The sequence below is a fragment of the Parus major genome, chromosome 2 (genome assembly GCF_001522545.3).
Source record: "Parus major isolate Abel chromosome 2, Parus_major1.1, whole genome shotgun sequence".
NCBI classification, from domain to species: Eukaryota; Metazoa; Chordata; class Aves; order Passeriformes; family Paridae; genus Parus; species Parus major.
The window spans coordinates 81,197,145-81,222,834 of NC_031769.1; the positions used below are offsets into that span (position 1 = coordinate 81,197,145).

Genomic DNA, 25,690 nt, shown 5'->3' on the forward strand with positions numbered 1-25,690 from the left:
GCTTCAACAAGACCACCTCATCTGGACGACTACCATCACCCTAACAGGGTTCCAGGCTGTATTCTGACTCTGTCAGTGTTTTTGATATTATTGCATTTATTCTTTTTATCATTTTCCTATTAAATTATAATTCTGACTTGCGATCTCTCACTGGTTTGATTTCAAACTAGTACATATGTAAAGCTTTTTGCCATTGTAGTTCTGAAGTCCAGCCTCCAAACTTCTACCTGGGCAATGCTCTAAGAATAAAATAAGCTACCCACATAAAACAAAAAAATTCAGAGTATGAAAATCAGCTTCTGTTCTGAGTCATCTATAAAAAGGCTAAAATTATGAAAGCATTGGATAGGTGAACATGAAAATGTTTTTCACCAAACCCTGAAACACCAGAAGAAAGGGCACTCAATGGAACTAGAAGGTTGGTTGAAAAAAGGTGAAAAGAAAGCCAGTATCCTTTACCTAGTGGATTTTTTTTTTTTACCTTTTTGAACTTAAATTATCAGGATCAAAAAGATATTAAACTAATTAATGGACACTTTATCCATAAACCAACCATAAACTTTATTCATGGACACCTTATCCATAAACCAATACAAAAACATGGAAATGTACTCTCTGATGTCACTAACAGGTGTGTGGAGGCTGGGCAAGGTATGAAGGAAAGTGACCACACAAAGTGATTAATTTGGCATGCTGCCTTTCAGTAGCAGCTTCTTTTGCAATTCTTGGACACGCATTACTGTGTTAGATGGACCATGGCCTTACCCTGCAGGAACTTCTTGTGTTCTGGCGCTAAGAGTCAAAAGTGCTTCAGAGAAAAAGAAAAAAATATATCAGTTATGACACAGTACCCTCCCTGACTTTAAAATAAAGCAAGACAATTCAGAAAAAGAACTGAAAGCCCAGTGAGACTATGAATAGAAAGCATTGTAGAACCACTCCCTAATTAAAAAGGAACTGGGAGAGGAAAGCTGAACTTTGAGCAACATACAAGATGCTAAATATTAATTTGTATAAAACTAATGTTTCCTAAATGCCTGGTATGCCATAAACCTCAATAATAAAGTGAACAAGGAAGAATTGTCTGTGATATACTCCACAAAATCATGTCCACTGTGGTAGTGCACATTCCTGGGTGTTCCTTAGTTTCTGTGTAAGCCCTCCCCGCAGCTGTGACATGTTTCTCCCTTCCCCTCCCTGTCCCTGAAATGTTATCCCATTGGTTGGTGTTATATGTCTCTCCACCCCTCTCCCGAGGTTTGAAAATACCCGGGAGATGTTTCCTCTTTCTCTTTTTTTCCTCCTGGATCCCAGCCTGAATAAACATCCAACGTTATCCCGGAGGGAAAAGCAGCCCTTTGGTCTTTTATCTTGGTCGTGAAGAACCCCCCTGCCCTCCCCTCGACATAGCTAGCCAGGATTACTTTGGGAGGGACAAGAGGGGGCTTACTTCAGGTGGCTTCAGGACCCCACGAGACGGCTGGAAAACACTCCACTGGTGTTTTAATAAGCCTTGGGAACATCATCTACCCCACCATCTTACTGACAGGGATTGGGTTGGTAGCTCGCAGAGAACACGAGTCAACTCGGACCAAAAACCGTTTTGGAACATCGCCACGTCCTTCAGGAAACAGGTACCGGGGGGGCGCGGGGGATCCGGCAGTTGTACCGGGGTTCAGCAGGTCATGGTGGTGCTGGTGCTGGTGCCAGAAAAGCCTCGCCCTGGTATCGGGACTGGGGGAGCCCACACGGCAGCACAAGCGGTGTGTAGGTGGGGTATCAGGGGCGCGTACCGGGCTCCTCAGCAGTTTTTAAACTCTGACAGCAGTTTGGGTCTTTTTCTGCTTTTTCTCAGTGGTAAAAAAGTATAGACCAGTCTGTGTAGCAAAGCCTTAATATCGGCCATGGATTCTCGTTCTTCTACACAGCAAAGGTTAAACTATTCCCATATTAAGAATATCTTAAAGGCTGGAAATATCACTTTCTCAAAAAATAAGCTGAAAAAATTTGCAAAATGGGTATTTTTGCATTTTCCAGATTTAAATATTGATTCCCTCTCTGAATGGGACAAAATCGGACAAACACTGACTATACAGATTGAACAGGGAGAGAACTCAGCTGATAAATACATCCCACTGTTCCTTTTAATTCGGAAAGCAATTCTACAAAGGCATGAGAAAAGTCTAGAAAAACCTTTAGTTCCCTTACCTTCTCTCCCTCCCTCAGCTCCCTGGTCAGAGGGTTTGTCTGAGGCATATTCTGTGGGAGTTCCGAGCGCTTGCCTCCCAGGGCTCGGACAATCCCCCGAGCGTACTGACGCCGTCTGCCTTGTGCAGGCAGATGGAAGCTACTTCCCATACCCTTCCCTCCCCGCAGAGAATCCCGAAAAGCATAGCTTAAAATCTTTCCTGCAAGGAGGGAGAAGCATGGCTGAACTTACACAGCAACATGTGCCAGGCCNCCATAACCCCTTCCTCCCACAAGTTCCTGCCCCCAAGCCTCTCCCACCCATAACCCCTCCCATCCTCAAGTTCCTTCTACTCTCTGAGTGCCCGCCCTGCGTGATGTCACCCTATAACCCCTCCCTTCTGCCTGCTTCTTATGGGGCGGGGGGTGGAGCAGGGGGGTGGGAACAGGGCAGGAGTTGGGGCAGGGAACAGGGCAGGAGCTGGGGGCGGGGCTGGGGGCTTGGCTGGGACAGAGGTGAGTGGTGGAGCCCCTCCCAGTTCCCACGGTCTGGGGGGCAGGCCCAGGAGTGAGCAGGGAGGTGAGATTTCCTCACCACATTCCAGCAGTGGGTGTGGTTGTGCTGCTGTACTCTACCCTCACGGCCCTGGGGGATGCCCCAGGGGATTGGAGGGTGGGTCCCCTCAGCCTGCTCCCACTGTAGAGTCACGTGCTGCCGCTGGGGGATGGGGAAATGCTATGCTTCCCAGTCCCCAGGCAGGACAAGCCTCTCTCGCCTGCCAGTTTAATGCAATTCCCGGGAATGGAGAACCTGGAAACTGGGACTCAGTTTTTTTCCCTACTGTTGCACCAGTAACTTTTACTGGAGCAAGACCGCAAATTCAGCATTACAAGCCCTTCTCGTATCGGGATAAAAAAGAAATTTGCAAAGTTCAAAGAGAATTCGGTCGTAACAGTGAAATATTTAAAAGCATAATTAGAACGACTTTAACTTCAAATGATTTAGTTCCCACAGATATTAAAGATCTTTTCAGGTGTTTGCTTACACCCTCTGAATTTGATTTATGGGAGAACACATGGAAATTATTTCTAAAAAACCTACTGGTAGAATTATTAAAAACCAATCACCTAAATGTTGATTTGTTAAATAATGCTATTACTTTTGATCATTTATGCGGTGAAGGAGTATGAGAAAAACCTGATGACCAAACAATGGCTTTACCACAAGCTGTGCTAGATAAAATCACTGCAGCTGCAGAGAAAGCTTTTACCCAGCTACCAACAGCTGAGACTAAGGGTAGTTATATTAATGTAAAACAGATGCCTTCAGAGGGATTTCTGCAATTCTTAGACCGCTTAAGAGAACAAGTCTCCCAGCAGGTAGAAGACCCTGTTTACAGGCAGAATTAATCAAAGAAATTGCTCAGAGAAATGCCAACGAGTCTTGCTGTAGGGTCATTCTGGGCTTGCCAACCGATCCCCCTCTGACACTTGCACAGATGGCAGAAGCCTGTGCGAGGAAAGCAGAAATGTTTTCACAGGAAAAAAGACCTCCTTGGACCAACCAAAGAACTGTTGCTGCTGTTTCATCTGAAACAACAACTGAACAGATGACGTCTAACCAGCAACAGTGAGTTTGTTTTCATTGCAGAAAACCAGGACATTTTGCTAAAAACTGTCCTTTAAAACAACAGAGAAACACTTGATACCAGCTTGCCAAACAGTCTGGATCACAGCGCTTGCCCGCCCTGCGTGCAGACAGGGACCAATGAAGCAGGGACCAATCTCAGTCCTTTAATAAAAAAGGGGGAGCAGGGTGGGAAACTGAAGAAATATAATTGTGAAAAACGTTTGCCTAATAATGTCTGGCAACCGCAAAAGCGATTCAGACTTGTAACTGCTAAAGCTTTTTGTTTCAGATCTGATCGTTGGATGGTCATTAGAGTAGACTTGCAGGATAATTCACAAGACCTGGCTAGACTGGATAGTAGGTATTCTGTTATTGGAGACACAGCACACACACCAATAGAGATTGAGGTGGCTCCCATGACAATTAAGGGAGACCTAACACACCTCACTCTCTTGGCTAGGTGTCCTCAACCACCCTTCTATGTAGACAAAGGGCAGGTAATAGCCCAGGTGAACCCTGTTCCAACAAAAGACCCAGTAGATGACAAAGCACCAGGAGTATACAGGGCAGAAGTGGTGGGTGAAGACAAACCCATTATGGGGTGTAACTTAACACACAAATCAGAATATCTCCATGTAGAATTGACACTGGGGCAGATGTGACTATCATACCTGAAAAGGTGTGACCTTCACATTGGGAATTGCAATCCATGGCAGGAAAAATACAGGGTGTTAGAGGAATGAATCGCTAAAGATATCCTCCAGATTAAAGGTCCAGAGGGTAGGATAGCTAGTGTCCGACCTTTTGTTATTGACTACAAATGCCCGCTGTGGGGAAGAGACACCATGTCCCAGTGGGGAGTGAATTTAACAATTCCTGAGACACTTCAGGATTTTTGACGGAGGCCACTGTAGAGCGTCCGGTCCAAAAGCTATCTTGGGTAGATGATAATCCAATTTGGGTGAACCAGCCTCTCAGCAGACAAAAGCTCGGGGCGCTGGAAAAATTGGAAGAAGAAGAATTGGCCAAGGGACACATAGTAGAAACAACCAGCCCTTGGAATTCTCCTGTGTTTGTAATAAAAAAGCCAGGGAAGGATAAGTGGTGCCTCCTTCAGGATTTGAGAGAAATAAACAAAAAAATAGAGGACAGGGGGTCTCTTCAACAAGGCATGCCATCCCCAACTATGTTACCACAAAATTGGCTATTAGCAGTGCTAGATATTAAAGACTATTTTTTTCAAATTCCCCTACACCCAGCTGATGCACCACAGTTTGCCTTTTCCATTCCCACAATTAACCGAGAAGCCCTAATTAAACGGTAACACTGGACAGTACTACCTATAGGGATGAAAGTGATCCCTTTCATCTGCCAGTGGTATGTGGAGTCATTGCTGTCCTCTGTGCATGCTGAAAAAAGAGATACCATCATTTTGCATTATATAGATGACGTCTTAGTGTGCTGTCCCAATAACAACATGCTGCAAGACACCCTTGACCTAGTGGTTAAAGTTTTAACCTCTGCTGGATTCCAATTGCAGGAAGACAAGGTTCAAATGATGCCACCATGAAAATACCTGGGCCTGGAAATTACTGCATGGACTGTTGTCCCACAAAAATTGGAAATTATTGGCAATCCTAAAACTCTTGCAGATCTCCATTCCCTATGTCGGTCACTAAAGTGGGTCCAACCCTGGCTAGGTCTCACTAATGAAGACCTGAGCCCCTTGCTCAATTTATTGAAAGGGTGGAGAGAGCTGCCGTCCCCCAGGGAGCTGACTCCAAAGCAAAAACTGTGATTGAAAAGGCACAAAAGGCCTTGACAGAAAGACAGGCACACCGCTTCAAACCTGAGCTGCCTTTCAAATTTATTGTCCTGGGGAAATTGCCACATCTACATGGGTTAATATTCCAGTGGGCTGAGGGACAGAGAGATCCACTCTTAATCATAGAATGGGTCTTTCTCTCCCATCAACGAACAAAAACTATCACCAAGCCACAAGAGCTGATGGCTCAGCTGATCCAAAAGGCCAGGATAAGGCTGCGGGAACTGGCTGGTTGTGACTTTATGTGTATTCACCTTCCAGTCAGGCTCTCTGGAGAAGGTAAAAACTCCCTGAGAGACTGACCAAAGAGATGTTTGAGCATCTGCTGCAGAGCAATGCTAACCTCCAGTTAGCTCTGGACAGCTATAGGGGGCAAATTTCAGTTCATGCGCCAGCACACAAATTGTTTCATGAGGAATTCCACCTCATTCCTCGTGAGAAAAGAAGCCGAAGGCCACTCAAAGCGCTCACAGTGTTCACTGATGCATCTGGGACATCCCACAAGTTGGTGATGACTTGTAGAAATCCACAGACTCAGCTTTGGGAAGCTGATGTTGAGTTTGTAGAAGAGTCACCCCAGATAGCTGAACTGGCTGCAGTCGTGAGAGCCTTTGAGAAGTTTTCAGACCGATTAATTTGGTTACTGACTCAGCCTATGTAGCAGGAGTAGTGTCCAGAGCAGAGCAGGCAGTTCTCAAGGACATTGAGAAGGAGCATCTCTTTAGATTGCTTTCAAAACTGATTTATTTGGTTTCAAATAGAGAACAACTTTTCTATGTGATCCATATAAGGTCACATACCCTGTTATCAGGTGAAATCACTGAGGGAAACTAGAAGGCGGATTCCCATACTGCTCCAGCTGAAAAGATAGATCTCCAAGATGTGTTCCAACAGGCAAAGATAAGTCACCAGCAATACCATCAAAATGTGCCAGGACTGATTCGTCAGTTCCAGCTGACATGGGATCAGGCTAAAGCCATTGTGGCCACCTGTCCCACTTGTCAGCTCCAGACAGTGCCATCGCTAGGCACTGGGGTTAATCCCCAAGGCCTTGGAAGCTGTGAGGTGTGGCAAACAGATATCACTCACATTCCCAGTTTTGGTCGCCTTAAGTATGTACACTTGAGTATTGATACATACTCAGGAGCGGTGTATGCCTCTGCTCATGCAGGAGAAAAATCTGTACATGCCAAACAACACTTAGTACAGGCCTTTTCTGTATTGGGAATCCCTAAAGAAATTAAAACAGATAATGGCCCAGCGTATAAATCCAAGGAGTTCCTGGAATTTGTTCAGCAGTGGGGAGTGGAACATAAAGCTGGCATCCCCTATAGGTCAAGTGGTGATTGAGCATACACACCAGACGCTCAAACAAGTCCTAGCCAGGCAAGGTAGCGAGACAGTGTGGATGTCTCCACAACAGAAACTCTGTAAAGCTCTGTTTACCATGAACTTCCTAAACTGCTCATTTGAAAACATGAATCCTCCTGTGACTCGGCATTTTAACAGTGGTGATCAGTTCAAATTGTCACATCGTCTACCAGTTTTACTCAGGGACGCTGAAACTTGGCAAACCAAGGGCCCCTATAAACTTGTCACCTGGGGGCGTGGCTATGCATGTGTCTCCACCCCTGCAGGCCCCCGATGGATTCCTCAGAAATGGGTAAAACCTTTTGTTCCAAAGAATCCAGCCCCAGCAAGAAGAGAAGCAAGTGGCTGTTGCTTCCAAGAGAAGACGCCTCCAGAGAGAGCAAGAAGAAACCTTTCTAGCCTCTGACCTGCATACTTTGGCTGTGAATATGTTTTAAAAAATTTCTATTTCCTTTTTTTTTTTTTAGAAATAACCTACCTCTCACTCAAATCCATGATGAGCCTTAACCCTGCTGTCATCCTGCTCGCACTTAGCAGCATGACAGCGGCCTGGATTGTCCCACAGCCACGCCAGAACATCTGGGTGACCCTGGCACAAACACTCCAGCAAGAAAACATATGTCTATCTACTGCAGCAGAGAAAAATCTTATGTCTACCTGCCTAGTAGGAATCCCATTGCAGCATGATGAATTTACACATAGCTTTAATATACACTGACTCCTGAACCAGGTAATAAATTACACAGCACTCATATAGAAGCAGAGTTAAAAAACCCTGTCGAAGAGTGGCTGCCACATTTTCCTAAGGCAAGCCAGGAACCCCAGGAGTTAGAGCTACTGGGTCCCTCTCCCGCATTATACTGTGTACACTTCAGGGTCAGTCCTCCAATTCATAAAGAAACCTTCCACAATATAGTACAACATCGAGTAGAATTCACAGCAAAAAGGTGGTACCATGTCCTAAGCTACATCAAAGTGCACTCCTCAGCTCATACACATCCCAAAAGCCTCCCCAAAGGACTGTTCCTCATTTGTGGGGATTGCACATGGGCAGGAATTCCATCCCGTCTCCTTGGAGGGCTGTGTACCATATGGCGTCTATCACTGTTAGCGCCCAATCAAACATTAATTGGCGAATGGACCCATAAAAATAATTTGACTAGAAAAATTCAAAAGAGAAATGTTAGAAATTTAGATGAAAATTGTGATTCAGAGATTTTTCATTGGTCCAAATCAAAAAGAATTGCTGCATCCATTTTCCTTCCTTGGGTGGCTGCAGCCAAGGCCCTAGGTGAATTGGGATACCTAGAATCCTGGGAGGTAAAACAAGCAAATTTAACATCTAACGCCATAAGTGCCCTTCTAGAAGATGAGGAAGTTACCAGGCAGGCGACACTCCAAAATCGTGCAGCAATAGACTTTCTCCTATTGCTCCACAGGCACGAGTGCCAGGAGTTTGAGGGTCTCTGCTGCATGAATCTGACATCGAAAGCTCCTAACACTCTGCACTCCGAGAGATGAAAAGCGTGATCGGACAAGTCAAGCAAGAAGCAGATGACTGATTCAATGGACTGTTTAAAAAATGGGGACTCTTGGGGTGGTGGGCTTCAGTAGTGAAAACTATTCTGTTGCTGCTAGTCATTATTTTGCTAACGGTGTTAGTGTTCAGAGTTTTAAGAATACTACTGTACAAAAGCATAATTAAGCTAATCTCAGCTACCTCAGATGTCAACCATACAGAGTTGGCAGACCGGAGTAACCCTCACCGGCCTGCAAATGGGAATTGGTGGGCCACTTCAGGTCAGTAAATCATATAAGCTTGATACCTTTCATTATTTATTACATAAAAAATAGGGGGAGATGTGGTAGTGCACATTCCTGGGCGTTTTCTTTGTAAGCCCTCCCCGCAGCTGTGACATGTTTCTCCCTTCCCCTCCCTGTCCCTGAAATGTTATCCCATTGGTTGGTGTTATATGTCTCTCCACCCCTCTCCCGAGGTTTGAAAATACCCGGGAGATGTTTCCTCTTTCTCTTTTTTTCCTCCTGGATCCCAGCCTGAATAAACATCCAACGTTATCCCAGAGGGAAAAGCAGCCCTTTGGTCTTTTATCTTGGTCGTGAAGAACCCCCCTGCCCTCCCCTCGACATAGCTAGCCAGGATTACTTTGGGAGGGACAAAAGGGGGCTTACTTCAGTCCACAATAAATTTCACTGTTATGTCACTGTTTTTACCAAATATGAAGTCTTATTTTCCAATAATTGTCATAGAATAGTAAACAATTCTGTAAATCATGCCTTGTTCTTGATCATAGAGAACTCTCAAAGTAATAATCCCTTCCTTTTGTGCACAGTTCTGGGTTTAAATGTAATCAGAAAACAGTCATTACAGCCTCTGCCAAAAAGTTAACAACGACCATTAGAAAAATGGGACAGAATAAAAGCAAGTTGATTGCACTAAAAGGGATATTTAAAAATAATTTTACAATAAGAGACCTTCAAATGTGCTCCTAAAGTCACATATTACTGTGACAGTAAGATGAAAGACTCCTGTAAAGGAAGGAAAATTAGTATTTGAAATAATCAATAATATATCACATATATATATATCACACCTGTTTTTACCTTCATTCCCTTCCTCTCTTCTCATCTTTCTGCTGTATCTTTCCACACTTGTTTCAGCCAGATTATAGTCTAAGCAGTCAAGAAGAGATTTGTTCTGCTGCACCACTGCTAAATCCTTGTGAGCAGAAAGACAACTTCATAAAGCACCATATAACCTGATAATGGCATCTGTTTGCAGTGATTTCACTAAGTGGACCAGATGACAATAAGCCATGCCTTCGTTTTTTTCAGTGATGAGACAAGTGAAAACCATCAGAGATAGTGAATTCATTGTTCATTCTTGTTATCTTTCCCGCTTGTGTTTTACTGTGTTAAATATTAAGATCAGAAACCTAGAATTGTAACAATACCAGATCATCACAGCAAGCATTTTCTTTAAAAGAGAGGTTGATACCCTCTTTCATGCTATATTAATTTTTTTTTGTTTAATCTAAGGACAATGAGAAAGATATTATAGCATGTTATTAAAACTAAAGCCTTGTCTTTCTATGACATCATAAAAGTAAAAGCAAATATATTTACTTCTGGTTAAGACCATGCTGCATTCTACCCAGAAGTCTAAACTGCAATTAAATTAACACATTTAAAAATGGAAAGATCAAAATAATTATATAGTATATGTAAACAGACTCAAGTCCAAAGCAATGAACTCCAATTTCACATGGAGGTAATTTTACAACATCTAAACACCATACGTCAAATTTGAAGAGAGTCGATTAAGAACATACATTCAAAACATTTTCAGAGTTTCTATGAAGAGACATACACAACTGAGAAAGAAACATAAAATAGATAAAATCCTAATTTGGTTAGAAAGGATGTGAAAATCAGTGTTAATATATGCATGCTCACACATACACACAGAAAATATATGCAATGACAGCAATTAATTTAAATTAAAAAAATCAAATGAACTAGTATGACAGAAGAAGAATATACCACATTTCAGGAGATCCAAGGAGTTTTTTCTACATGTTAGATATATGTCATGGTTTAACGTAGTTTGGTTTTTAGTTGGGAAGGGAGTCCACAAGTTATGGAAGTGATTCTCTGTGAGGACTGCTAACAGCTTCCTCTGGAAACAACAGAACCAATCAGCTGGCTACTTTTGAATATTGACACATTGTTAAATCACTAAGAAAGCTGCACATGCCTCTGTGCAAATCACATTTAAAAACTAACAAAGCCAGGAAAAACCCTCTTGCTTCTGGCCTTTGAACAGGTAGCTGGATGCTGGCTGGGCCAGGGCCTGCTCCAGCATGCGGCCTGTGCGGCCTGGCAGGCTGGTGTGCTGCAGCGTTGGCCAGGCTGGGCTTGCCCCAGCACGACCAGGTTGGCCTGCAGCGTGGCTCAGGTGAAGCTCTGCTGCTGCTGAGTTTCGCCAGCAACTGCCGGGCAGGAGGAGGGGAAGCCACTGGCCTGTGGCATGCTGCCACAGCTGAGCCCTAGCCTGGCTGCTGATATCCTAGAACATCCCCCCACAGCACGGCGGCTGAAAAATCCTCCACCGTAAACAGCTCCAGACGCCAACTGGCAGAGATCACATGGCCACCCGCAAGCGTGGGTGAGATATTGATTGTGTCAGTCCACAGATGAAACTTGCAGACATCAATCCTATCTTGAGTGAAAGAAAAGGGTGAAGACACATAGAGAAAACAACATGAAGACAGAAAAGTCAGTAAAGAAGGAATCAAATCCCAGATGGGAGGAGAATGAGCAGATGCCTTAGACTTGAGGTAAAATTCCCTTGTAAATCAATGGTGAAGATATAATTGATACATCAGACTCTTTTTTTCCTCTAACTTATAGAATGCACTGGGGGTTTGTAGCATTCTAACCACAGCTATGACCAGAGGCTCCAGTGCAGAAGCAAGCAGATGTTAAAGTAGCTGTGATACAATGAGAAGTTTGAACAGAGAGAAAGATAAAAAAACTTGCCCTAGGGATAGAAGAAAACCTCTGTTCCCAGAGATAAAAGAACTTTTGTTTCTATATTAAAAAAGCTCATACTTAAAATTGCACTCCAATAAACTGAAATGACTCATGGTGGTAGCTGTGGGAAAGCTGCCAAAACCATGGGAGGGACTTCCACACTGTGAACAGATTTTCCTTTCCTGGGCAGCTGATTTGCTGTGACACTGAAGCCACGAGAGAACTGTTTTTTGTGGAGAAGTCTCCATGGCATGGCAAGAGAGACTCCTCTCCCTAAGTGAACTGACAAAGACTATTTTAGAGGTGGTAAACTGACTGGAAGTCCAAGATTCTTCTCTCTTTACATTGTCAGTGGGGAAGAAAAGAGGGTGTGGGGGGAGAAGTCTTCTGAAGGTTTATTCTAATTTTTTATTATTTTTATTTTAATTCTATTAATGAAGTTTTCTTTATATCCTTTAAAGTTTCAGCCTGTTTTGCTCTCCTCCTAATCCTTATATCCTAATATCTCGCAGCAGAAAATGTGTAAATAATTCTAGTGGGTGCGCTGGCATTTGGCCAGCATTAGATCCACTACAACATAGAAGAAGCCGAACAGTGAATTCTATCAACTATAATAAGAGAAAGTAAAACTGTTAATTCCAACAAAAGAAAAGCAGAAATCAAATAAAAATGTCTGTTCTCTATCAAGGGAAAAACTAAAGGATATGTTTACCTCATGCTAAACAATAATTGTGGTACAGTTTTATGTTCCGAAATATTAGCTCTCAAGTATATAAACCCGCAGATACTAATGCTGAGATATTTTGGAACAGCAGGTCCAATAAAACATGCTCCTGCATCTTATAAGAGTTCATGATTATGTATGTTTATTTTACATACTTCCTATATACCAGGCCAGCTCCAGAGAATTGAGGTAAAATTACATTGGTAAAAGGTAAAAGTAGGATGTGAGAGCAGAAAATAAATGGTAAACTTTTATACTGAGAGGACTGATTCAGAGAACTTAAAGAATTTATTCAATGTGTTCTTAAATGTTTAATAAAAATGAGTGAGACAGTGATGTGGCAATGATTGATGGGGTTTTAATATTGTTCATTGTATTCAAAATCAGAAAAACATGGGAAAAGTTGCAGAAGTGATTCATACTGCTGTGACTGGGTCATAGCAGATGAAATCAAACATGATAAACGTAAAATAGGAATGAAGAAAATAATTTTAACCAAACACTTCCAAAGGTGGGCTTTACCTTAGTTATTACATCCTCTGAGAAAGATATAAGATTCACTGTGAATAATTCTTTGAAAAAATGAATTATAGCAAGGGATGAAAGGGCAAATAAAAGGACACCAATTAAATGGAAAAGAATAAATAATCAATCATCATGATGATATTGTATGAATCTATGAGGTGCACATTTCTTGAATAGTTCATGAACTTCTCTCCCCATCTTAAAAAAATTTCCAAGGGAAAAGAAACTGTGTTGGCAATAGCCCCCCTCAGCATTCTCTTCTCTAGGCTGAACAACCCTAGCTCTCTCATTCTGTCTTCAAATGAAAGATATTCCAGTCTCTCAGTCATCTTTATGGCTCTTCACTGGACTCAGTCCCTTAAAACTGTATTGCTTGTGCGCTGGGGAGTCCAGTTTTGGACCCAGCACTTCAGACTTGATGTCATCCATTGCCAAGTAGTAAAAAAGGATCACTTCTCTCAATTATTTAGGGAGTGCATAACTCTTCCTAATGGAGCTCAGGGCATGATAACACAACCATGGTCCAGTACCACCCAAAACCCTGAGGAAGTATAAGCCCTGACAGACCTGTGCCTCTGACATAGTGACCCACAGGAACATTGCAGCCATCAGAGTAGCCTTAACAACACACTGAGAACCCACCAAGAGCTGTGCTTGAAAATAAAAAAGGGAGTGAAGCAGGATGTTGGGGGTTAGGTGTTCTGCCTTTTGTTCTGTCTCACCTATAAAATTTTTACCCGTTAGTGGCAGAGAAATCTGACTGCAGATACTTAGTGGGTGCTTGAAAAACACAATGAGTTTGGCTGGGCCCAGGGGGGAAGGGAGGGCAGGAAAAAGGGAGGGTGAGAGCAGCTAGGGGACTGGCTGGTTTCTTCAGCTTCAGAACAGAACTCCCACTAGGAGCAGTTGCAGCTGGGAAAAAAAATTCACCATCACCCAGATGGAGCTGCTTCTTCTACTTCTTTCTTCTTCGTTTGTGAGCCTCGCACCCCTGTCCTGCTGGGAGGTGTGACAGTGCCAAACATCGCCGTGGAGCTACTGATACATCTCTCTCTCTCTTGTCCAGGATTCATACTCATTCCTGTCATTCCAGCTGGCTGTTCCACCGAGTCCTGCAGGAGCACCAAGACTGACTGCCCGAGGAGATTTGTAAAGCAAAGCCTCTCTTCTATCTCTTCCCGTCTTGGCTGAAAAGGCTGTCACGAAGTCCCTGGTTCTGTTTTGTTGTTAATACTGTAGTTATTGTTGTTTGTTTGCTTTGTTATACATACCAGTCAAGAACTGTTATTCCTATCCCCAGATCTCTGCCTGAAAACCCCTTAATTTCAAAATCACAGTAATTTAAAAGAAGGGAGGTCTACATCTTTGTTCCGAGGGAGGCTCCTGTGCTACCTAGCAGACACTTGTCTTCTAAACTGAGATACAGGAGCATACAGATGGTAACACTGAGGAGCCATTTCCTGTACAAATCAGAAGCCCTCATTTCCTTGAGATACTCAAGTGTCAGCAAAGAGCGTGAGCTGACATTTGCTGTGGCAGGTCTCAGAATGAAGGGAAAATAACCAGACAGTGATAAATGGTCATAGTTGGGGTATATCTGATAGAAAAATTTAGATGAGTGAAGTGCCTGACCAATGGAGAGTTGGAGTTCCTTTGCACAAAATCAATACTCTCATATAGCAGCTCAAGTCAGAAACTGCTTGTCTTGGTTTGGAAGACAGGTGTCTGGTAGGGAGGGCAGGAGCCTCCCTTGGAATGAAAAATGTAAACCCCTCTCCTTCCAAATTAATACAATTTTGAAATCAAGGGACTCTCAGGCAGAGATCTGGGGATAGGAATAACAGTTCTTTACTAGTATGTGTAACGAGGCAAACATACAACAATAACTATAGCATTAATAACAAAACAGAACCAAGAATCCCTTCTCAGTCAAGACAGGAAGGTATGGAGGAGAGGCTTTGCTTCACAAACCCCCTGTGGGTACTGGATGCCGGTGGTGCTGCTGCCAGACTCTGTGGAAACACTCAGCTGGAACGGGTGAAATAAGTAGAAATCCCAGGCCGGTGAACGAAGTATATCAAGCTCCCCGGCAGTGGATGGCACCGCAGCAAGTCCCAGCAAGACAGGAGAGGCTGCAGGGCGTCCACAGACGAGGAACAGAAGAAAAAGAAGCAGCTCTGTCTGGATCATGTCAAACTCCCTTCTCCCAGTAATTGCAGCTCCAAGTGTGTCCTGCTCTGAAGCCCCAAGAGAAAATAGCTAACCCCCAGCTGCCCCTGCCCTCCCTTTTTCCTGTTCCCCTTCCCCCCTGGGCCCAGCCGAACTCTTTGTATTTCTCAAGCACCCAATAAGTACCAGCAATCATGTTTCCCAGCAACTAATGGGTAAAAATTCTATAGGTGAGAAGGAACAAAAGGAAGGACACCTAACCCCCAACAATGCTGCAAAAGAAAAATGTGGTAAATTTATATGACTCTGCTTACAGAAACCTGATAACCTCAAGAGATGGGATTTTTGCAAATTATGGTTTATTCAAAGCACGTATTTTTAGGCAAAGTAGAAAAGAAATACAAGACATTGCCAAGAAAAGGAGCCTCTTGATGACTGTCATGAAATACTGTGACTGTGTACAGAGTGGTAGTAGCATAATGTTGATGGGAAAGGAAGGAAACAAATTTCTTCTTTAGGAGAGCTGCCAAAATAGAACATAAAACCTCCTTGGAAAAATTCATTAATCATAGAAACAACATGCCTAGAAATGTATGACATCAAAAAAGTGGACAAAACCATGTTCAAAGAAACTAAATTGTGAAAGGGGGAAAAAAAGTCATAGCAGTTAGTTGTCATGAGGCTAAAACAGGTTTTGTAGCACTTGCTCAAAAATCTGTGTTATTTTCCTGTGACACCTGCTGTCCTGGGGTGACTGTGATGTTAAATTGTATCCCCATTCATCTGTCTATCCCAGGAATAGGTTTTGTATCTTTAAAACTTCATCTGTGTTATAAATGCATATTGTGATGTTGGCTTTTCGCAAGTATTAAGATGAATGTTTTATGTATAACGTTAGAATGGCTTTGCTGTATGAATGTAGTTTTTTCCTCCTGCTATTAGCAAGAATTTAGGCGTAGGTCGATATACTGTGTTTTAACTGCCTGACCCGTTAGGATAACCTCCAGTGAACATATGATGGGGCCCAGGCTGCTCTCAACACTCACCGCCTGTGGAAAGAAGGAGGCAAAGCCCAAATCAAATGATGATAAGAAAGGAATTAAAACCGCATAGCCAAGAAATGTGCATGCTCTAAAAAGGCGAACCCAAGGAGTGGCCATGCAGAATAGTTCCTGGAAAAGTTTGAATATGCATAAAGTCTATGCAGTAGAAATGGTATATAAAGGATGTTTCCAAAGCCCCAGGTGTGCTCTTGGCAGAGAGCCAAGCACCCAGCCAGTTTAACCCTTCACTTTATTGTCTTTGTCTCCTACTGTCTTTTTTTTATTAAACCTCTTAAAATTTACCAGAACAGTGAACGTTGTTTTTCACATCTGAAAGTAAAAGTGAGTAGAGAAGAAGCACCGAGTCTGCTATCAGAGACTGTACGTGTTCCCCCCACATTCCGTGACAGGGTTTTGACTACAGCACAGACAGACAACGAAGGAGAGATCACCTTGGCTTTCCAGCTAGCCAAAGCAGAGATGTCTTCCTGCACTGTTTTTCTTTCTCTTTTCTTGGAATGGCTCAAACCTGCTCTGGACTGGGGACTCAGGGGAGCACCAGGAGCTTGCACCTGTGGACTACTGGGGGTGTAGCCTGGGCAGCATCATTTTCCAGCATCAGAGGGATTGATAATAGAGCGAACACTCACAGGAAGGAGACCCTCTGAATTTGTCATCTCTTCAGAGCGGCAAGAGGTTTTGTAATTTGGTATTGTTCATTTTTATGCTGCGTAGTGCTTTGTCTGTTGTGAAAAATGAGGTTCACGTTTTTTTATATAAAATGGAAAAGGTTTAATAGAAAGAAAATCAGGAGATAGAAATAACGCAAAATGTACAAGTATGGCTGGGTGCCTCAGCATTCAGCCAAGAGAGCACACCTTACTAATAAAGGATTGTCCTTTAAAAACAGAACTCTATTACATATTCATAAATTCTTATACATGATTCAAACATTCTTCTTAAGTTTTAGATGTTCATTTGTTTAGCTTAATTCCCCCCTCCCCCATAGATCAATCTTCTTGGCTCTGTTGAGGCTCACACTCCTTGATAACAGAGGTTCAATAAATTTCTCCCTTGGAGCACTGGTCACTGCTATTTTCATCTGGATAAAATAATCTAAGAATGCAGGGGGGTTCTGACTATCTTTTCAGTCTCTGGATTATATGAACAAGAGTAGTTTTTATTTTAATATCATGCTACAGCCTAACATATATATACATATATTATACCACTAAGTTTTATCAATAACAGAAATAAAAGAAACTATATTAACACAGCAAAGTTTTCTGACATTATACATATAACATTCATTTTAGTATTTGCGAAAAGCCAATAATATAATATGTATCTATAACACCTCTTAAATAAATAGTTTTTTTCCACTTCTCTCAGAGAAATCTCTTCCTGAACTGGCTGGGGGGGAAGGGGCCATGTGGGTTTGCTTCCTGGAGGGGGCCCATTGGACGTTTTCTCCCAAATTTGCCCTAAACCAGGACACCTGCCTTTCCCAAAGACTTTCAAATAATCTGCTAGAACTTTCCTGAAGACTTTTAATACAGGATGAAATTACCACTCTGGTTCTTGCACAGTGCCTTTAGGACCTCAACCTATTGCTCAGAGCTTCCTAATTGCAACCTTGGCTGTTATGCCCATGGGTCATAACATGGACCATGCCTACCCAGCCAGTGTAGCTGTACTGGATTGCATGTAAAAGGATTGCCAGTGGTGTGAGTATCATCTCTTTCCACCTCCACCCCTCTCTCCCTCTTCAGCTGTGGGGTTTGATTTTTATTAGGGGACCCAAAACACAAGCATGCAGGGATCTCAGCACCCGCTGACATCAGCATGTTCCAGTCAGCACTAGCAGCATCCCACACAGAAACCATCATCTGAGAGTCTAAAGAGCTCCTGAAGAGAACCATATAGTCACAACAGGATTAAGTGTCACAGGGAGAATCGCTGAACTTGAAGGGTCATGCAGAAAATGATGTTGATCTGGAGTGCCCCTGATGCTTCTCCTCCCAGATGGCCACTGGGAAGAGATTGTCTTTTCCCTTTTCTCACTCTTTCATAATTTGTTCTCTTTCTTCACCATTACAGTCAACACATGCCATCAGCTACAAACCCTGCCAATAAATCTCTGTGCATGAGAACTTGTCCCAAAATCTTTTACTCAACATTGTTTTCCCCCTCAACTTTTGAAGTCTACAGTGATTTCTAATGTCAGAAATAATTTTTTTCTATATCAGAAAGTAGTCAGATGGCCACTAATGTGCCAGCCTCTACATGAACACTGGGGACCAACATTGCTAGCAGCCTGGTTGCTGCTTCCTTAGGAAGGAAATAGGGAAAGAGGCAGTCCAGTTTCTCTTTTGCTCCAGACAGACCTTTCCATAGGGCAAAAGGCACAGGTGCAGGATGCAAAAGTTGAACATTAATGTAGGAATGGACACGTGTACCTAATCTAGTAGGGATAATGGCAATAAAAATCATCATCACCTCTTCTCCAGTTTTGACACATAAAAATTCCATGTTTTACTTTTAACATTCTCCCAAGCAAAACAGAATGAGGGAGAAGGTATTCATACATTTTCCACTGCCACATTTTTCAACCTGCCTTTTTTGGGAACACTACTCCCTACTAGATTCATGGTATAAATCAAAGCTGTTAATTCTCTTACAGGGATTTAATTTCAATTGAAATTAAGAAAAAAAAAAAAAAAAACTGGGTAAAATAATTTCATGGTAATTATTTTATTTTGAACTGTTTTAATAGCATCTTCACTTGAGATCAGTCAGGGGTTTACCCTGTTTTATATAAAGACTGAAAGGAGAAAGACTATTAAACTGGAAAGGGGTTACACAGAAATTATATGAAGGCTTGAATTTAACCTTGCAGGCAGGCAGATTCACCACTAACATAAGTCATCTCAAACTTCTGTCATTGCCTGCCTCTGTCCTGTTCAAGGTCTAATGCTCTCCTCAGCCCAGGTTTTCCACAATGAGCTTCTTTTCCTTCTGAATGCAAACCTTATTGTCATAGTGCAGCTGGGTCTTATTCTCCAGATATTTTGGTGGACTTTTTTTGGAATTGTGAATATAGGCATGTGGAAATAAATGAAAATGATAACAGAGGTAACATCTTTATAAGTGAGGAATTCTCAGATGAATTTCAAACACACACACACTTTATTATGGAAATGAAAAACACAATACTAGTCATTTCAGTATATAAGTAAATATAGACTGATATTACTTTAATGCAACATCTGTATTTAAAACAATGTTATGTAAAATTTAAAGTAATTTTGCAATAGGGAGCAACAGTGGAGTGTTTTCTTAAGCTGGGAAATCTTAATCTTTATAATCCTGATTTTAAAATTCAGGAGTCCTCATATTGAAAATACTGCAATTATTTTTATAAAGTGTTCATTGCTTTAATGAATAAGGTAGTTCCAGCTACTCATGAACCAGTGATGTGATTCTATTTGTAACTCTTAAATGTTGCTGTCTTCTAATTACAAAGAAATTAATTATGTAGCTGTGGGATTAGTTAAATTAATCCCAGTAGGATGAATACGGAGAAAAAGTTATTCCAATCTGTTTTAACAAGCATAGGATCTCATGTCTCACTGAGTTGCAAATATTAAAATTGGTCAACAATTAATTTACATGTTATTTTTCAGAAAGTTCTGCCCTGGCTTGCTGAAAAGACTTCCTTGTTACACACCTTTCATTTTACACTTATCATGGTAAGAAGCTTTTTCTCCTCAAAAGTTTTCAGTGGAACAATTTGTATGGAATCCTGGCATATGGACTGTTCCACATAGAGAAAACCAGCATACTCAAAATCCCAGAAAGCATTTCACAACTTCCAAAATAACCAGAATAACACCTTTTTACAGTAAAATCTCTCTAAGTAGTGTGTATGACACAAATCCAGAAAAATTACCTGAATTAAACAAGGAAATATTTGGTATATTTCTTCATTTAATAGAATCAGAGCCATTTTAGGTTGGAAGGAGTCTCTGGAGGTCATCCTATATAACCTCCTGACTGGTTTCAAAGACCGATAGTGGTCAAATTACTTCATATAATGGGCACAAATTTCAATTAATTTACTTTTGTCTACCCAAAACTGTATGTGTTTTTATGGAATGCAGAATTAATTAAAGGAGACACTAAGTAGACAAATATGACCTATATATATAATAACATAATACATACATATATATATATATGACCTATATATAAAATAAAAACCTTAAGTGTTCCTTAATATTCCTTTTTACAGTAGGAAATGGCATTTCTGTTATCTATAATGACATTCAATTTTGCAGATGAACAGAACAAGGCAATTCCCCTAAAATGAGCAGAATACTTTTAATCTCTTTATTGAAATACATAATCCCCAAATCCAGTCAAGTTCCCAACCTCAGTGTATAAGAAGAATCTGCCAAGGAGAACCTGCCAAAACTAGATCCATCACAAAATGGCAAAAAATACATGGTCACACTCTGCCTAAATTATCATGCAGTCTCACTTAATGGAATCACACAACTTTGCCCATGAGAAAAAAATAGTAGGAAAATAAAGGCAAGAATTTGCAGATACTGCTTGGAATGCAATGACAGAGACACTGCAACAGAATTGTGAAATACAGATGCATTCCTTGCAGTTATTGCAACAATACAGTACAGATCTCTCCCATTTTGCTGTCTGATTGTTCACGTCCACAGAAATTGATGCAAACACAGAGGCAGCTACAGTAACAGAAATGGCTAAATGGTACTTTCCAGTCAATGCTTGTGGATTATAATATAGAAACCAATGGAAACCACATGGCATGTATAAGAATACAGTCATACAATGATATTCTCATATATTTCTGAGAAGACTGGTGTCGTGGTTTTAAACCAGTAATTAAAAAAAAAAATTATTTTTTTTCTGTGAGATATGGATTAGAGCAAGAGGAAAACAGACATAAAACTTAAAAGGAATAAAGAAAGTTTATTAACAATCTACAAGAATAAGAACACCAGAATAAACTTTCAGAAAACCCTTTCTATCCCTTACTACCCACCATTCCCTTATTCACATGACAACAGAGACAAAAACTTTGGTGGTTAAAACAGTCCCAATTCTTGAAAGAGTCTTTTCATCAGTCTTTGTAGAGAAACAGAAGTCTTCTTCTGCTAATCTATGGAGTTTTCCACAAGAAAGCTATTTCTGTTATAGCTTTCTATTTTTCTGATGCTAGCTGCTCAGAACTCTTATCATCAGAATTCACTCTTCCCATTTCACATCACTCTGAGGTGTGTATGGGCCATGAGTTTAGGGATGTCATTTTAAGGATGAGTTATTCAAAGGCAAAAGTCTTCTTTATCTGTTTCTGTGAGCTCCACTAGAAAACAGTTTTCTCATTGCCCCCCAAGGCTTCAAATCTTCCAGCACTTCACTGTATCACAATTACTCTACTTTTTATTCAAAGTCCACACTTTGAACACTCCATTCCTCCCTACATACTCTATCATGAATTAAAGGAGTTCTTTCAGGACTTTATTGTCCATCTCCATAGCTTTAACAGAAAGATATTTCAGTTTAATTAGAGCATCTCCTTATTCTCTACCTTTTCTGAAGCTTAATTATTTTCTTCACTGTCTCTGATAGTTTATAAAGTCTCTTTACATGTTGATTACTCTCTTTTTCTTTTTCTGGAAAAAAAATAATTAATCTGCAAGTCTCATCTGGGTAATGAAAGGGTTAAAATCTTGCCCAGGCTTTTGTAGATAGTTCTGTGATCTCTGCCGGAGCAGCAGCTGGAGCTGTCTGCGATGGAAGATTCCTCATGGCTGCTCTGGAAAGTGTAGTCGCCGCCTTAGCTCGCTGGAGGTTCAGAGCCCCTTTCTTTCTTCACTTGGCAGTCTCTGGTGAATTTAGTCACAGCAAAACCTGCAGCCAAGCCAGAGACCGGCTTGGCCTGGCCAGAGCTCGGGGCAAGCCCCCCGCAGGCCCCCATCTCCCAGCTGGGAGCCGCGGCAGGCTCAACCCAGCCCCCACCTGGCCGCATGGCCAGGCAGGAACGAGAGGCCAGCCGGAGCTCTGTTACCTTTCCCAGCCAGGAAACAAAGAGAACAAGAGTGCTCTGGCTTTACATCTTAAGGTAGGGTTCACAAGTTGATCCCACTTTTCATTGGTCAAAACTGCTGTCAATTCCCAGTAATGACCGATAATTGGTCAGGAGAAAAGACTCCCATCAGTCCCCAGCAACTTCAACTTCCTTAGCTCCCAAAACCACCTTAAAGGTAAAGTCACCCCATGACAACTGGCCAACTCCAAGTAAGTGTGCTACATCAAATCCAAAGTCACTGCCAACCTGATTTAGTGCTAACAGTGTAAATTAAAAAAACAAAAACAAACAAAAGCCAACCAGCCAACCAAACAAAAACAACCAAACAAAAAGGACAAAAAGAAAAACAAACAAAAGACCATAAACAAACAAACAAAAATAAACCCCCATGCCATGCACCTGAGAAGCTGCTGGACTTGACACCACTTTCTTGACACTTGAAGTGAACAAATCTATTCTTGAAGTCAGTTCAAAGCCCCAAGCATTTAAATAAGCCAGTGAAATAAATTAAAATTTAAAATAAACATCAGTCCTACATCCTGCATTTCTTTCACAGGCAGCCTATCCATAGGATTAATACAATATCAACACCAACAAACCTATAACAACATGCATTCTTACTGAGGTCCCTTCTCTCTGAATGAATAAACAGCTGTCTGCTCAGTGGTAGAGAGGAATCTGACCAGCACAAAGAAAGCTTCATAAAAGTCAGAGGGAAATGTTTCCTCTGTTTTGCTTTGTGCTTTTTTCATATAGAAAAAAAGAAAAAGGGGGAGCTATTTGAAAGTAATGGGATATATTTTTTCTTCTACCCATTATCATGCCAGCTGTTGGGGCAGGTTAAAAGGCAGCAAAGCAACTGGCAATAACTATGGCTAATCCAGACCAGTGAGCCACAAATACTAATTCCACTAAATGAGAGGATACAGAAAGATTGACAAGCTACAGCTGTAACATACAATGTAAGATTCAAGGACTGAAAAGACTGTACATGGAGCATGACCACTGAAGTAGAGTGTTGCATCTCGCATTAGGCTGGCAATCTATAGGTTAATAATTTAACACAGCACTGTGTCTTTGCATGGTCTAGTGAGAGGGGACTTAATGATTCTCTGCCCTCAGGTAGGAACAGCTTTATCCAGGACAAAAAGACAAAAGGATGATGATGTGAATCTTAACAGAACCTTACGCCTGATTGGATGTAAAGAAAACACAGCTGTCCAGATCAAATTTCTGTTCCATGAACAGCAAACAACCAGACAGAAGGAGAGACGCTTTGGGGCTAATCTAAGGATAACTCAATCTAGGTGTGATCTTCCTTCACTTGTCGCATCCCATCTCAGAAACATTTCCAACTGTGTATAGCTTTCTGTGCTCCTATTTTGTAAACAAATTGCTTATTTTATGATTATTTTAACCTGAATTGTGTTATGGGCAATTGGTAGGTAGATAGCCAAATACTATCCCAGATGAAGTGGTAATCCTTAAAAATGAGATACTGAGTCACACTCTCACAGTGCTCAGTACAGCTCCAGAGGCTGCATAAGGAAGTGTCAGTCTCAATAAAATGTTTGGAAACTAGGCCAGCTGGAGTTCGTGTGGCAGAGATATCTTCTGATGATAACACAGAAACTTGAGCCATGATCTTACCTCCAAGAGTCTGCCAGCAAATTTGGAGCACCTATGAAGATCATTCAGTTTATTTCATCTATTCCCTTGCATCAAGAATCATAATTCACATTTGTTTTGTTTTTTTATACTAAGGATCTCAATGAAAGTAACACAGGTGCACACAAGTGCAAAATGCCATGCAAGAAACAGAGAACAATTATTTTTAATACAGTAGATGTTCAAATCTATTGATAGTAAAGCATCACCCAGTTTTAGAGATGCTACTACTTTAAGGTGCAGCCTAACTGTATCAGGAGCATGACTTAACAATCATAAGCTCCAAGTAGTCACAGACAGGTTAGATAAACATCATTATCCTTGAACTGAGACAGCCTATGCCAGTACACCCTAACAGCAACAGAAAGAGCTATGACAGTCCTTAGCAAGAAAGGGAAACAGAACATCAGGTATCACAAGACTCCAGCATCACCATCCTCATACTTCTAAACCATCATAAAAGTACTTCTGAACTCCACTTACATCATCTAATTATACACATCTTACAGACACTGTAATTATTTTGCTAATATGACAGGAGAAATCTGAAGCAGAACTCCACAGCTCAGAGATGCAATTTTCTACGCTTTGAAGTACCAATGGACAAATCTTATTCTGCACCCAGTACATCTCTGCAAGAAACATTTTTGTAAAGAAATAGTTTACTGAAAGCTCTAGATAAAAATAGAAAAAAGCATGAATTAAAGATGACAGCAATAAAATGTAAAAGCAGACCACTATAAAAAATGGCCCCTTTCAAAATAACTGCTTATCTGAAAAGACAGACAGTCAACTACATTTACAAGACAGGCAGCATTTGTCATCCCTGTACAGAACATGAATAAAAAGATCAATTATGTACCCCTCTCACCTATTTTTAGGTGAAATTATTTTTATGGCAATTAAAATTTTCTTTTTTACCACAGATATTGTAATTTTTATTGCTAACACATTTTTAGTGTATATAAAAACCATGCAAAAATTTCTTTTCCAGATCAGGGCATTTTCATTTGCATCTTCATATGGGACACTATATTCTCATCTATACCCCAAAACACAAATTCTTCAAGTTGGAAGCCCCTCCCAATCCCTGGCATCAAAACCCAGCAGTACAATATTCAGTGGTATTATTAAAGATGTGTGCATGGATTTTCCCTCAGATTGCACCCTATTCATGCAGATTTCATCCAGATTCATGGCCTATAGAATTAAATTTGCTGGTTCTTTTCACTCCTGACAATGTTACTGGAATACACTAGTTTTCCATTGCTATCATGTAGAATTATAACAATGTACTTCTTTCTCAGTAATTTCCTTCTTCTTCTTCTTAAGTGTTATCAACAGTTACCAAGTGTTATCAAATGAGAGTTTGGGTTTCTTTGTCAAAAACTATGCCCTCCAGAGTCAATTTATCTCTATCAAACTTTACAAAAGAGTACAGCAACTTGACTCTTCTCACAATACACATCCCACACATAGGGCAAAAAAGAAAAGGCACCATTCCTCTGTTGCTTTCAGACTCTGACAGATGTTCCCATACTAGATAATGGGAGGAAAAAAGGCAGAATTTGATACAGATGGGTTCGACTAGGACTGGGAAATGTTGAGAGTGCAAGAGTTCAAGGACCTCTTCCAGCCTCATGCATGAAAAGCCAAATCTGTCATGCCCTTTGAAACTCTATAATCAAGCTCTTTTACAACCTTGCCTTATCTTAAAAAGATAGTCAGGCATCTCACATACTATACTTGCTATGCTTCATTAAATAATAATGAATGGCTTTTTATTCCATATTTTACTTTTATACAAAATACAGAATAGTAGATCTTTTTGGGGAAGGAAGAAGTACAAGCTGACTTCTCACTT

The 25,690-nt window shown here is 41.2% G+C and overlaps 1 protein-coding gene across 6 annotated transcripts in view; it reads right to left on the reverse strand.

Moving 5' to 3' along the window:
* ADCY2 (adenylate cyclase 2) overlaps positions 1-25,690 on the reverse strand; it is a 276,092-nt gene that overhangs the window by 192,865 nt on the left and 57,537 nt on the right. Inside the window, exons 1-2 of one of the 6 annotated variants that reach the window (XM_015617684.3) lie at positions 2,209-2,391; positions 766-808 (exon numbers count right to left, since the gene is read on the reverse strand). The exons of 4 other annotated variants lie outside the window; for them this stretch is intronic. Coding sequence is in view for 1 of the 2 variants with exons in the window: in XM_015617681.1 (XP_015473167.1) it covers positions 2,209-2,358 (150 nt within the window). In the remaining variant the exon portion in view is untranslated. Of the gene's footprint in view, positions 1-765; positions 809-2,208; positions 2,461-25,690 lie in introns of those variants that run through there. One more of the 6 variants, XM_015617681.1, reaches the window with a different exon arrangement.